We start from the raw sequence: 15,675 nt of genomic DNA on the forward strand, positions 1-15,675 counted from the left end.
TGGTTCTCAATAAGTGCTGGTCAAACAAGGACTGTACTCCTGAAAGGAAGATCATCACCACACAGTAGCTCTAGGAAAGGAAGAGCATTAACAGGGCTTGGATGAGGCATTTTAGAAGCAAGACATAGAAACCCAACCACATACACCCAAGCCTAAAGGGGACAAATAAAAGGACAAAAGTGCATCTCAAAGAAACAAGTATGGAAAGAACAGCTGAGCCACACAGGTCAATGAGAAGTTACTCCATCCCTTCCTCTCGGGGACGATTTAGCTTTGTGCTGCTGCCCGGACCCACAAGCTTCATCTCTTCTCCCTCTGTGGACCCAGGGCTTTCGTTTCATTAGTGCATGGCCCTCCTGGGTCACTTAACAATGGTGGCCTCTGCTTATTTCTGGAAGAAGGTACCAGCTCACTAAGGGCGCTAACATCATGTGGTTGCTATAACACCCTCGTCAGGGCAGCTGGACCGGGATCCTTACTAGAAAGAATAGACACAAACTACACAAAGAGACGTGAGGCCCCCAAGAAATTAGAATTCACACATAAGTACTGATTGTAACACCTTTATTTCAGAAAGACTGCAGGATGGAATTTCATAGGCATACAACTAATTTATAACTCCAAGTCATAGTAATACTGAATTTAAAACTTTATCCTATATAAAAACCTGGCCTGAGAAATTTTTGTTTGAATTTTAATCCACTACATTTCACATTATAGGACGGTATATATAAAACATTAACACCATTGAGAAAGGCAATGGTTCATACATCAAAAGAAATGATTTCTATCAACATCTGGCTTATCTTGAGGTCACAGATCTGACAACTGCAGTTGAAGATCAGAAAATAAGTTGGAAGGAGGGCGCCAAGTCACAAATAATGTCACAAGTCAAGGTAGCCAAGTTCACCCATTTTAAGGCTCAAAAAGCCTCATTCAGCCTTGTTCATGTCATGAGGTAGAGGATGCAATTACACAATTTCCCAGCCCTGCAGAAAACTAGCACAAGCTTCCAGAGGCAGGCACCAAAACAGCAGAGAGAAATGACAGTTAATAGTGAGAGAAAAGAAAAACTCTAAAGCCGCCATGGAACTCAAAGAGCAAACGTTTCTGGGGCTATTCGGTGTAGGGGGTCTAACAAACCGAGACAGAAATGTCATAATTAAAAACACAAATGACGACCCTGAAAAGATTTCATTATCTTTGATACTTCTGTTTTTCAGAGCAGGGAAATGTATGCTAAATTAAGAAATAATTCCATGCAAATGGTCGAAATAAAGCAAAAAAAAAAAAAAGTATAACTTAAAAGAATAACCTCAAGTTGTCTATACTGTGTACCCTACAAAAACTGATAAATGGGATTGTTAGTACATATGCACTGCTTATAAAATACACAGAGTAGAGCTGGGGATGCAGCTCAGTGGTAGATCATGTGCTTAGCACACACAGGGCCCTGGGTTCCATCCCTAGCACCACAATAAAGAAAAGAGATACACAAAGTAATTTATATATAAAAACAATACAGCACCTTTTTCATCTAAATATAATTTAAATCCTAATACCCTTCCTGGGAAAAGCACCTCAATCACTATAGGGATAACTTGAATCAGCCTCTCTCTGCATAGGAACTACATATTGGATTTTGAGTGATCAACTACATTGATCAGGGGGCCAAAATGACTCTGAAACCTCCTTAAATGATAGAAGACATTGAGGTCAAAAATACCTTTCTCAAATGAGTGTTTCTCACAATGTGGTCTGTGGAACAGCACAACCAAATAACCTGAAGAACTTGTTTCAAAATGCAGTTCCTAAATCCCAATTGAAAGTGCATGAATCAGGATCTCTAGGGAAGGACCAGAGGACTTGAATGTCAGCAAAACTCTCCAGGGGTGTCTGGTACATCCTCTCCTTGAAGGGCAAACTCATTGGCCCAGTCAGGAGGAAAATGACCAGGTCTGTGAATTCACCCTTCCCACCCTGGTTCTAGTGTGTCCATCAAAGTTGCACACTCCCAGCTTTGACATTTTTTACACTATGCATCAAATGACAAATTTAAATGTAGGCTTCTTAATATGCATATAAGTTTAAAAATCTAACAAGACTTAATTAATTCTGAAAACTCCGTAAGATTTTGAAACTGTGTATATGAAGTTTGAAGTACAATATGCCTGTAGGGGAAAAATACTGAGTGAGGAAAAGTGTCTGATGCGGGTCCAGAGGATTACTCAGGAATGAGGAGGAAAATGCATCCAAAAGCAATCTTGGAGGAAAGGCAGGATGCATTTTATGTCCAGAATACAAACATGCAAATCTATTAAAAATTGGCTGGGATGTGCAGGCCAGTGCTTAACATCCAAAAAACACAGGCTGAAAAGTACTGGCTGCAAACATGTTTGGCTAGAAGAAGGCTTTAAGCAATTCTGTCTTTTTTTGCAACACATGAAATTAAGAGATTTCTTTTGAAAAAGAATTTTTGTCTTTTCCTGGAAAATTGAAAATAAAATAGAAAAACCAGCCACACTGCTACACTGTGCTGGTGCTGGACAGCAGCTGCTTGGCTTCAACCAGACGTGCACTCCCAGGACCTCTAGGACAGCTACAGCCTGTTTCACTCATCAGACCAGCTGCCAGGGTGCTGTTCATGTTGGCCATTGCTGCAGGGAACCAAGGCACCAGTTCAGCCTCTCTGTGCTCCACTCTGCTTCTAGTAAAAGTTCCTGCTACAGAGATCCTTTGCTACCTCTGAGATATTATGAAAGAAATCAGATAAATGTCTGCAAATTACCTCTAATTTATTATAGAGTTCTCATCCTTAGATGCCCATTGGAATCCCATGGGGAACTTTTAAAAACACTAATGCCTGGGTTCCATCTCGATACTGATTTCTTACTCTAGATGTAGCCCAGGCCATCAGGATGGCATTAAGTTCCCCAGGTGACTCTAATGGATAGTCAAGGTTGAGAACTCTGGCTGGCAGAGGAGGCAAGTCAGTCAGTAGGAAGGGTTAAGTTTATTCCAACACATTCTCCAAATAAAAGTTTCTTGCTTCTCACCTTCACAATAATTTATATCACCTCTTACTTTTGGAAAAAGGCTATTATTCCAAAAGCCTACTAAATGCCATTTATAAACTGGAAGAGAAGGTCAAAATGTGTTCTGGTTTCTACCATTCATTTTCCCTCCAACACAACTGAAGAATAAAATACAGAGGAAATGAAGGGAAATTATCCCAAGGGACAAGACTCAGGCAGCACAAACAGCTCAGAACATGAGAGGAGGCTTGCAGTGGCAGGCTTGTATGAGAAAGTACAATTACTTAGAAATTCATCACTGCACTAAGTGGAAAATTTTCAAATATTAAAAAAAGAACAATCTCCCCAAGAATTTCCAGTAATGGCCCAATTTTTATCTTAAGAAGATGAATTCCAAATTATTGCCTCTCTTCAAGCTTTCTGTTAGGTAGCATGCATTCATATTTTGGCTTCTCATCATGGGAAAAGCAAACTACTGTCATCTAATTTTCAAACAATAATACTCCCCTTACATCACAGTTGAAACGTATACGTTCAAATGGTTTTACAGAATAATGGCTTCTATTTTTTGAGTTTCTAGGCATCTAGCAGTATGGTGGGCATTTTATATACATGATCTCAAAGCAGTCCAACAACCTCACAGAATTCATTCCATCATCTCATTTTACAAATTAAAAAAAAATGAGCTTCAGGAAGATTTAAAATAATGGACATGATCAAAGAACTCATAGATGGGTTTTTTTCAAACCCACGTCTATCTATCTGACTCCCAAACTTGTGTTCTTCAAACTAAACTATCTTCTTGTCAGTCATCACAACCCAGAGGTGAAAGACCTGTGCCTGATTATCCCCGCCGTCCCAGGAAAAAAACAGAGGTGAATGGTTTGCTCCAGATCCCTGGGTGAGTTACTAGGAGCCACAGCTAGAATCTGCCTTCCACACTCCATTCCATGTTCTTCCAGAGGACCACAGCACAGTTAGTTCATGATACATTATGAGAGCTGTACCAACAGTGCTTACACATCACTTGTGGACAGAAATCCAAGAATCTTAAACATTGGCATACATATGGCTGAGCTTCAACACAGGTCTGGCACATGCCTGTCTGTTTCCAGGCCCCCTAGAAACAGTTGATAGAGTCCACAAGTTTATATGTTCCAAAATTCTCCCATGAATTCCATGAACAATCATGCCCTTAAAATATGGGTACAAGCACCACCACCCAGGCCCAGGCACTATCACAAAAAACTGGCTGGACATCCTGAGGCAGAGTGGACATCATCTCACATGGATCTTTTTCTTTATTTATAAAATCGTAAAAAGACTGTGTCATAAAAACCCGGCTAGATGGTCTCATCGCCATGAGTCCTACTGTTTGAAGCAGGCTCCAAGGGGAGGGTATCGTTTTATGTCCTGGCAGGGAGGTCTCCTCTTCTTTATGCTGCCAATACCATATCCTCAAACCTGTATTCCAGGAACTGTGCCTGTGATGTGTTGTGGCCAAGAAGTCATTGTTGGAAAAAAGCACACTTGGACACAGCTCCCCTGCAAGAGAAAGCAAACAGGCTTTATCACTAATATACATGTCTCACCGAACGATACTTATTTGCCCTCTTTCCTGAAGCAACTCCTCAGAGTTGAATTCTATCACGATGGATAATTCTTGAAGAAATCACATTCCTAACTCCTAATGATCTTCGAACTAAGCAAGCGCCTCATTTTATTAAGTCCAACTACCTAGAGGAGTTGGTTCAGAGAGGAGTTTAAGATATAGCTAAAATTGAGGTCTTAATCATCAGAGTATGATAGAACGCTGCTATGTTATCAAACCTCACCAAGCCCTGTCTCCCAACTGCCAGCGGCAAGAACAAACAGATGTCAGGGCTATTTGTTTTATTCAAAAATGACAGGAAATCAAAAATCTATCAAATGATGTGTCAGCAGCAATGCCACAAGCAGACTGGCTACTGAGATTTATGTGTCTCCATTTTGGCTCATGACAAAATCACCTAAGTTTTCTAATTTTCAAACATATGTTTGGACATACAGGACAGAGAATTTGAGAAAGTTATCTTTAATTCTAGGAACCATATAAAATATAGTCACATTCTATCTGCATTTAAGTTATGCAAATGTGAAATGTGGCATGATACAAACTATTAAATAACTTTCCTTATGTACACTTTTATAAATCCAACCAAATACCTTTTAAAAACTGAGAACTGCAAAATCCACAGTCTGTAATACTGTGTAGGTTGTAAACAGCACCTCTCCTACTGTCACAACATAGCACCACTTTATATGCTAACAATACGCCTGTCCTTCTACTCCATTGTGTGTCTGTTGAAGCTTTATGAGCAATTTTAGTGACCACTGTTGCTGGCATTTTAGCTTCACTGTTGTTATCATTTTAATATTTTTTATGTATCCTTAAAATAGCATTATCCAAATCACAAAAGTGATAATCCTAGACTCAATGCAGGGAACATAAACTGCCAAACTACAAACTTTGGAACAGAGGTAAGATATAATCAAACACCATTTTTTTGTTTCTTTTTTTTTTTTTTTGGTACCAGGGAGCACTTAACCACTGAGCCACATCCCCAGTTCTTTTTTATTTTTTTTTATTTTGAGACAGGGTCTTGCTAAGTTGCTGAGGTTGGCTTTGAACTCTCCTGCCTTAGCCTCCGGAGCTGCTGAGATTATGGGTGTGCACCACTGTGCTTGGATGATTTTGAGATTCTTCATTCTTCACTGTGTCTGGCTAAATACTATATTTTAAAAGGTCAACACCAATAAAAAAATAAATAAATAAATGAAATGAAATGAAAAATAAAAAGGCCAGGGTTGTGAATGTAACTCAGTGACAGAGTGCTTATGTGGCATGCACAAGGTCCTGGGTTTGATTCCCAGTATCACAAAAAAAATAAAATAAAGACAATCACAACACTTCTTTACATTAATTTGGATTAATTTGAGATTCTAACTCAGGAAGCAATAAACCTTTCCTTAAAATGTCAGATAAGAAATATTTTAGGCTTTGCAGACTATAAAGTCTCTACTATCACAAGTACTCAACTCTGCTGAACCCAGGTACATAGCTGTGTTCTAATAAAACTTTATTTATAAAGCAGACAGCAGGCTGGATTTACCTTATGGACTATCATATTCTCATCCCCACTGTCTAAGCATGGAGTCCCCTTTCTTTTAATTTTGAAGCATTATGCTATTCAAAAACAAGTAATCCCTCCCCACACCTAAAACCATCCCCACATTTTCCACAAAGTTATTTTTAAGAAAATGAAAAGTTCCATTAAAACAGAAACATTTCAAAATTGAAAAGCTTTGCAAAAATAGTCAAGAAAATGGGGTGGGGGTGGCTGATAAGCTGGTAACATCGAAGCATCAAAATTTTCTGTACCATATTTGTGTCAATGTTTATACAACTGTGTTTTTCAAAATTCAACAAATCGTACTCTTAAAATTAGTCAATTTAATTGTATATAGTTGTAATACAGCATTGAAGCTGATTTTGAGAAAAACTTAAAGCCTTACAATAGCCTTTAGTTTACAGTAATTGTAGATTTATTGGTGAGAGTAAATGTGTGTATGCTCACTTTACATATTCTCTCCTGAGAAAACCGGTTATGAATTTTGAGTTTGAATTATGCAAATCCTTCAAGAATTCTATTGTACTGACTGCAACAAATGCAACTATCCTATACTAAACTCCTGGCTGTATTCGGACATCAATCACTTCACTTAAAAGAAAAGAGAATAAATTGTTTTTGTTTTTGTTTTGCAAACAATGCAGAGCCCTGAGTTCATGGCTTAGGCCTCAATCACAGTGAACACCAAAAAAAAAAAAAAAAAACCAAAACAGATAATCAGTAGGTAATACTATTAACTTATTTAAATTACTCATCTTTACTAACAACACTTTAAATCCAAGCTGCTCAAAGCACAAGTTGACCTGAGTCTCAGCTCTCTCTTCAATTGTGTCTACTTCACTCTGGAGCTTATCAACATTCAAACAACCAAAAAAGGCAAACAAGACTGAGATGCTAAAATTAAGGAAAAAGCATACAAAGAAAACCATTCTTTCAATTAATTTAGAGTTGGCCAAATACATGGCACCAATTCCAAAATTCCAGCTCTAAGCCTCCTCAGTGCCCGAGCACTGAACCTGTCTCCATCCAAAAATGGGAACTCACTAAGGCAGTCATTCTCAAAGTGTAGTCCTGGGTCCAGCAGCATCATTACCTGTAACGTGTTCTAGAAATACAAATGCTCAGGAGACCACCCAACTTACTGAATTACCATTCTATGCTTACCAAATCCTCCAGATGATTCTGATGTCTGCTGAACTTTTATTTTATTTTTTTATTTTTTTATTTTTTTTTAATTTTTTACAGACTGCACTTTGATTCATTGTACACAAATGGAGTACATCATTTCGTTTTTATGGTTGTACACGATGTAGATTCATACCATTCGTGTAATCATACATGTACATAGGGTAATGATGTCTGTCTCATTCCACCATTTTTCATACCTCCCCTCTCATTTCCTTCTACATAATCTAAAGTTCCTCCATTCTTCTCTCACTCCCCATTACTCCAATTAGAATGACTATTACCAAGAACACAAACAATAATACATATTGGCGTGGATGTGGGGGAAAAGGCACACTTTTACATTGCTGGTAGAGTTGCAAATTGGTGCAGCCACTCTGGAAAGCAGTAGTGTGGAAAATTCTCAGAAAAATGGAATGGACTCACCTTTTGACCCAGTTATCCCACTCCTCAGTTTATACCCAAAGGACTTAAAATTAGCATACTACAGTAACGCAGCCACATCTACTAAAGTTTTAACAACACTTATTTGATTTGAAAACTGACAAGTATATACCTTGCCTATATAATTGGAGGTCCCTCATGCCCTTATGGAATCAGAACCTGACTTTAGATCCCACCAGCCAGGGTAAGATAAGTGCCCAAGGACAAGGAGACTCAGTGAGCCTCAGGGTGGACATGGCTACATTCTTCTCTACAACATCTTAAGGATGTAAAACATTTAGATTCAATTCTGACATTTTATGAGAACCTGCTGTGTGTGCTATGTAAAATGATCTTGTTTAGCCTTTCCAGTAATAATGAAATCTATTAATATGTGTCAAGTATATGGAAGCTTAATCAGAATGGAGTCCAACTTGCAACAAACAGAAACACTTTACAGTTCTCCAACTGATGTTCATTCACAGGCCTAGCCAGCATGCTTTGAATACCAAGGCATTTGTATACAAGGGTTCCTTTTGCTTATTCTTTCATAAATTGCTCTCTGAGTTCATTGTGCATTACAATTAGAACACTGGGTTGCTTATACAAAACCATGTACTGTGTTTTTAAGCCAACATTAGGTAATTCTGAAATATCCAAAGCACTGTTTGCTTTCCTTGAAGGTTTACCTTCTCTCAAATGTTCAAAACCTACCTATAAATTCGGCAAGATGTTAATCATTTATTCTGGGTTTTATTCTATATTAAACAGCTTTGTCCCATCCTTTCCACTATAAAGAACATTCTCCTTGATGTAGACAATAGAAATTACCAGGGGAAGGAAGATGAATAGTTCTGTGAATCCCGGTATCTGTTAACCCTTCACCATTTGCCCTACACTAGAAGTGACATGCTCCAGCACAAGAGCTGTCTGGCTTCCTGCCTGTGACGGAGGTAGGGCTTTACCAATCACTCAAGGCACTCTTACCCATAGCCTTAGCACTATTCTCAAGCTTCAGAATCCTTCAGAACAGCATTTCAGGCAGACACCTTCAATCAGTGGGTTGAGGATCCCTGTTCCAAAATGCTTGGAACCAGAAATGTGTTGGATTTGGGTCATTTCAGATTTGGGAATATTCACATATACATAATAAAATATCCTGGAAATGGGACCCAAACATGAAATTCATTTATGTTTCATGTACTCCTCAAACTCATAGCCTAAGGGTAAGTTTAGGAAATATTTTTAGTGCACCTGCATTTTGACTGTCATTCATCACATAAGGTCAGGTATGAAATTTTCCACTTATGACACTATGTCAGCACTCAAAAAGTTTCAGAATTTGAAGAATTTCTTATTTTGGGTTTCCAGATTAGGAATGCTCAACCTGTATGACTAATAAGGTAACATTTGTTTCACTGGCCAATCAACATTTTCCCTTCCTGCTCCAATTACAGCTTTAAACCTCTCCTTTTGTTGTTCTCTGAACAATAAAATTAAGCTTCAGTTAATCCTGAGCTGCATTCTTTACAAATCTATGCCACCTTGAGGGTCTCAATCAGGGTAGATTGTACTAAGCAGTTTTAACAATTTGAATGCAGTTGTGACCCAGCACGTAGTACAAAACCGCTTTGAAAATCAAAGAACCAAGTAAATAAAGGTACTGAACAGATAACAAAACACCTGTGGAATAGCATTCTGTAGACATAGCTGGGAAATATACAGTATGAGTAGCCCAGGGAGGCTGATTCATAATGCCAGGCTCATAAACATGAACACGGGGCTTAAGGAGATGATTCTGATTTTGCTTTTGGTACTCACTGATGATTCTTTATTCAGCTAAGGGGGCACCACACTGTTCTTTTAGCAGCATCTCCATGATTCTAATTCCCTATAAAGAAAGAGAAAGAAAAATCAAAATGCCATATTTCATAGGCAAGCACTTTTATATTTATCACTTTCTTGTCCCTTCAAGGAATCCAGGTCACAGTCAGATATTCATTTCAAAAAAAAAGTAAGCTCAGAGTCATCCAGTGCATTTTCATAATATTTTACTCACAAATTTCATATACACTATCTCCACATGTGCTCAAACCCTCTCGGGGAGATAGGCAAAGCTGAGTTTGGGATCTCCACGTTTAACATAAGAAAACAGCCCAAGAGAAGTTAGACAACTTTTTGAAAGTGCCCAGCTACTAAGCAGCATTGCCAGAGCTGGAACAGCAGTGAGTTAATATTTGCTGTCAGTGACAAGTAGGCTGGCTTCACTGCCAGGACGTCCTGTGCGCTCCCCAGGACACAAGCACTCCTTCCTCCATTGACCAGGACCGTAAGCTGCTGTGCACACACAGTGCTCCTCAACCAAAGGGAGCCGCCTCAGCTGAGGCCAGGTCCGCCTCCAGGGACAGCCTCATCCAATGGCTGGTGGACACAGGGGTACAAATTCAGGACAATATTGAAGGGCACCCTACCCCTGTTGCACCCCACAGCATGAGCTGGGACCTTCATTGCAAGAGCATCCTGGTCAACGTCACCTTCTCCTAATCCTGCTTCCCTCATTCTGTCACAAAGCCGCTCCTATAAGTTGTCTCCAATCCACTCTGCATGCTAGCCTCCATCTCTGAACCTGTCCCCAGAGCCCAATCTAACCCCTTCCTTGATACACACAAAAGCCCCAAGCAAGTTGTATTCTTACCCACATTTCACTAGTGAGGAAACAAACTCAAAGAGTTTTAAGTAATTTGCCCAAAGTTACACAGCCTTCACGTGACGAGGCCAGGGAACGCACACAGGCCCTCTGCTCCAGTTCCAGCAGCACCCTTTAACCTTCCTGTACCGCTCAGTCCACAACTGTCCACCCAGCCTCCCACACCCCTGCCCTGTGCAGTAGAATTCCACCTTGGAAGAAAGAAGACACCATATATCTTTCCCTCCTTCAAGGACGAGTTCTTTGGCAAGAGAGAATGATATGTAAATTTGAAGAAGTGTCTTAAGGCCTCAAAGCTGCATCTAGGGACCCACTCTTCTCAGAGACAAACTGGAAAAGCTTTAGAGTGAATGAACATTATGAAGGGAATTTAAAATACAGTTCCTTTCTGGGCATGATTGTACACACTATAATCCTAGTGATTCAGGAGGCTGAAGCAGGAGGATCATAAGTTTGAGGCCAGCCTCAGTAACTTAACAAGGTCCTGTCTCAAAATAAAATAAAAATTAAAAAGGATTAGGGATGTAGCTCAGTGGTAGAGTGTCCCTGGTTTCAATCCCCAGCACCAAAATAATAATAATAATAATAATATAATACAGTTCCCCAATCCCTCCCAGGAAGATTCTGCTGTAGCAGGACTCAAGCAGGCGCCAGATCCCTACACCCAAAACAAGCACTCATGTGATTCTCTTATGATCAAGCAGGGCTGGGAAACACTGAGTGGCTTACAGGACAAAGGCAAGGACTTTCTACTCCTTCTGAGCCAAAGGATGGAGATGAAGGTAATGAAAGGCATCACTAGAGAAATAAACAATAAAATACATTAACACCAAAGTAGAATGAATGAGTTCTAATCCAGAAGGTCCTTCAGATAATACTAGGGCCATCACCCCAAACACTAGCACTGTCTTAGAAGGAAGAAGGATTAAAGGATCTTGAGATAGGCCAGTACCATGGAGCATCGGCTAAACCACAGCAGCAAACTGCACAGCCCAAGGCCTGTGTCCCAAGCAAGGAGACTTGGGTCCCAGTCACTGCTTCACCAGCCATTCTGCCAGGTACCTTATGCTGATCACTTTACCTAAGAATGCCTCAGACTACAGAGGTCAGGAGTCTGCAAGGCAAATTAGATTAGTGCCTTCTACACCCACTGCACACCAGAATTCCTAGAGCAATCCACAAAAGCAACTAAACTCCCAAACAGACTCCCCATCAGTAATGATGAAGTCACCACTCTATCAGAAATCCCAGGGTTGAGGCCGTGCATTTATAACATGCTTCATGTGATTCTGAAACCCAAGTTCATTTAGTAGAATTTGTAAGTAGCAGCTTTATACTACCTCTGAGATCCCTTCCAACTCTGCCAGTCTGGGAACTGATGAAATAGGATCTCCTTAATCATTTCTGAAGATGCAATATACACTGTACTCCTAGAGTTCTCTCCTTTAAATAACTGGAGGAAAGAAGCAGAGGTAGGGGATGAAACAACCAGCAGAACAAAAGTTAACTTAATTCTTTTTTTAAATGTTATCTGTTTTTCTTTCTTTCCTCCTTTATTAGTATCTTTTATTTTTTCCATATTTTATTGGTGTGTCATATTTGTACATAATGGTGGGATTTATTGTTATATATTTGTACATGCACAAAATATAACAATATAATTTGGACAACTTCACTCCTCACTATTTCTCCTTTCCCTCTCCTTCTCCCTCCCCCAGTCCCTTTCCTCTATTGATCTTTGATTTTCATGAGACATATTCCCCACCCTTATTTTCCTTTTTCCTCTATAGCTTCCACATTTGAGAGAAAACATGCAACCTTGACCTAAGTTTGGTTTATTTCACTTAACATTCATTTTCCTGCAAATGACATAATTTCATTTTTTTAATAACTGAATAAAACTCCATTGTGTATATATGCCACATTTTCTTTATCCATTCATCCACTGATGGCCAAATTCTTTTCTTTTTTTATTGGTTCTTTTTAGTTATACATGACAGTAGAATCCATTTTGACATAATTATACAAGTATGGCAAATTCTTAACATAAAACCTGGATCATGCTCATTTCTGTTTTCATGAATTCAAACCCTCACCAATCCAATTAACATATTTATTATGTACCCATTGGAGATTAAATGGCAAATGAACAAGACAGACCCCACTCTCATAGAGCTTACAGTCCAGTGAATTTCAGGCAACTGTCATTCCCATTTTTATTTTGTTTTGTTTTCTGTTTTAACAAACCCCTGGACAATAAATTAAATGTCCTCCCTCTTCTTTCAGGAAGACTAAAAACTGTCATGTAAATTCCTTTCCAAATTTCTTTTTGCAGAGTAGGTGCACAAATCCAGCTAGTATGTCTTTAAAATAAGAAAAGCACACTCCTTCCTTGGGAGGTGGTACCCATGAACTCTCCCATCTGTCTAAATGAAGACCGCCACCATTTATTGAGCTGAGCACTAATTGACATCAGTGAGGACTCTGAGGTTTGCCCTGGGAACTGAAGAACGTTATTTATTGAATCAATTATGTTCCCAATGTGACAGTTGATTTTTCTTTCCCCTCTCTTCCCCTCTCTAATACCACTTTAGTCTTTTTAAGAGAATGGTTAGAAGGAGGAGAATGTGGGGCAAGAGGAGAGGCCTATATAGTAAACCTTAAAAAAAATAAAATAAAAAACAGGGAAGTCAACCATTATTTAGTACCTCTCTTTGGTAAGGAAGGACCAAATCAAAGCCCAATCAATAGAGTCCTTTCAAATAAAGTTCTTTCCAACACTTAAATCTCTAGCCCCAGGAGATCAGGCTTAAAGAGGCTAAATTTACACCACTTATCACACAATGATGCCTGAAATGCAGAACAAACATTAAGTGGAAACACCTTTATAGATACAGCTTAAAAGCTTTTTGGACTGACAAACCATAAACCAGCTTGATTTTATTATTTCTTTCCCCTCAGAGAATATTTTTTTTCTCTCTTTCAAGGCTATCTTTCTCCATTTGTCAATGTACAAACAAGTTAGCTTGCCTCATTTCCCTAATACCAGAGCTATGCTGCCTGAAGGAGTCTTCTGTGCTGCCTTTTGGATTCAGAAAATTTCACATCTTTCCCACTCTGCTTCTGAGAAAGAGCTGATTATTACTGAAGAAAAAAAAAAGTTTCAGAGGAACAAGAATAAGTTGGAAACAAAGATGGCTAAATCCAGAAGGAACATTTATTTTATCAAACTGATGCTTCCTGAAGAAGCTCTGATTTACCTAGGAAGCTCCAAGCAGAGTTATATTAGACCTTACAAAAATTACAAACTTCTACAGCAGTTTTCAAAAGGCACATCCATCCAGAGCTCTCAAGAAAAGAGAATTGTTCACACAATGGCAGGAGATAATGCCTTCCTGCAGGTCATGGCTTTGGAGCAAGTACTATAAATTGTCTGAGCATCCACTGTGCAGCACAGGGATGCACATGGGACAGGAAGCCTCAACTCAAGGGTTCACTGATCTCTTGTGAGGAAATGGAGGAATGAAAACTACCTGAAAGGCAAGAGAGTCTCTGAGAAGTACTACTATTGGCATCAGATCTGTTATTTTGCTGCCATCATTTTCTCCCCCCAACACACACATCATTTTACAATCCAGATTGTTAGCCCACCAACCTCCTCACCAGCCACTGGCTCTTGTTATTAGCCCACGAAATTCCACTACTTAAGAATAGTTCCACTGCCATACTTTGTGTGTGTGTGTGTGTGTGTGTGTGTGTGTGTGTCTCTCTCTCTGGCTCTCTGGCACTCGCTTGCTCTCTCTCTCTCTCTCTCTCTCTCTCTCTCTCTCTCTCTCTCTCTCACCCTGCGGGCAGACACTCTGCCTGTCCGCTTAATAAAATCTCTTGTGTGGGTTCCCACATCCGGAGTAGATTCTGGGTGCTTTCAACTACAACTTAGAATGCCATAGAAGAAAGTAAGCAGACACTAAACTTGCAGGAAAGGAGGACTTGCAGAAGCCACCAGAAGAGGAGAGATATAAGACACAAAGTGTGGTCTTGAGTGACATTCTGAGAAGGAGGAGAAGACCAAGCAGAGGGAGGCTGAAGAAAAGGCATGAGGGTCAGGCACCATGGTTTCTGCCCGTAATCTCAGAGACTTGGGAGGCTGAGGCAGGAGGATTGCAAGTTTGACACCAGCTTGGACAATTTAGCAAGACTCTGTCTAAAAATAAAAAAGGGCTGGGGGCATAGCTCAGTTGTAGTGCAGCCCTGGATTCAATTCCCAGTACAAAAAAAAAAAAAAAAGAAAAAAAAAAAAAGAAAAGGGAGGAGGAGGAGGAGGAGAAAAAGAAAGAAAAGGCATGAGGGAGGAAACTGCAGGGTGCACTCTCACAGTCAAGCCACACTGAAGGGTGGGAAGATGGACTGAAGGTAGCAAGTGACAAGACTATTACACATTTACACATCCCACCCTTCCACCCTCGCAAAGCACTTTCTTCCCACCTTAGCTCTACTCTTCCCTGGAGGACACAATAGCACATAAAACCTCTCTGCATTTAACCACGAATGGCACTATAATTGTGCAATGACTCTATTAGAGAGATTTAGGGTCACATCTAAGCTAGCTGTAAGATCTTGAGCAAGATCTTAAATTTTGTAATTTTCAACTGCCTCATCTTTGAATAGGGTTAGCAACACAGGCTTGTCCTAAGAATTAGTTAAATAATGCCTAATAATCACAGTATTCAGTGCTAAAACACTTGTTTCTGCTAAATACTCAGTAAATAAAGAGCTAAATCTCCTCAGTAATCATCTAATCCCACTATAACATAAACCTCATGAAGCTGGAAGACTTTCTGTCTTGTTTAAGATGTATCCTGTAAAAGAACAAGGGCTGTGGGACAGAGAAGGCCTGCAGTAAATGTCTACTGAAAGAATGAATGAATCCATCAACCAGCCAATCAGTCTTCAGTTTACATGTCTACCACATGAGATGGTAAGGTGCTCAGAGTCAGGGGACAGAATTCACTTCATTTGCATCTTATTATCTAGTGCAGAATTTGATACACCAGTAGGTCTTCCATGTTAGTGGACTGTAAACCTAATCAACTCCTGAATGCCAGGCTCATGAGTCTGGAATTTCAGTGCCACCTGCCTGGTACTCAGCGCCCAT

At 39.7% G+C, this 15,675-nt stretch overlaps 1 protein-coding gene across 2 annotated transcripts in view; it reads right to left on the reverse strand.

Annotated features, from left to right (window-relative positions):
• Nucleotides 1-547: 547 nt before the first annotated feature.
• Nucleotides 548-15,675, reverse strand: part of Prelid2 (PRELI domain containing 2) — a 73,307-nt gene continuing 58,179 nt past the window's right edge. For both annotated transcript variants that reach the window (XM_047554684.1, XM_047554683.1), the window contains 2 exons: nt 9,635-9,704; nt 548-4,580 (listed from right to left, as the gene is read on the reverse strand). In XM_047554684.1, the coding sequence (XP_047410640.1) occupies nt 9,645-9,704 (60 nt within the window). In that variant the 3' untranslated portion in view covers nt 548-4,580; nt 9,635-9,644. The remainder of the gene's footprint in view (nt 4,581-9,634; nt 9,705-15,675) is intronic.

This window comes from Sciurus carolinensis, chromosome 6, assembly GCF_902686445.1.
Source record: "Sciurus carolinensis chromosome 6, mSciCar1.2, whole genome shotgun sequence".
NCBI classification, from domain to species: domain Eukaryota; kingdom Metazoa; phylum Chordata; class Mammalia; order Rodentia; family Sciuridae; genus Sciurus; species Sciurus carolinensis.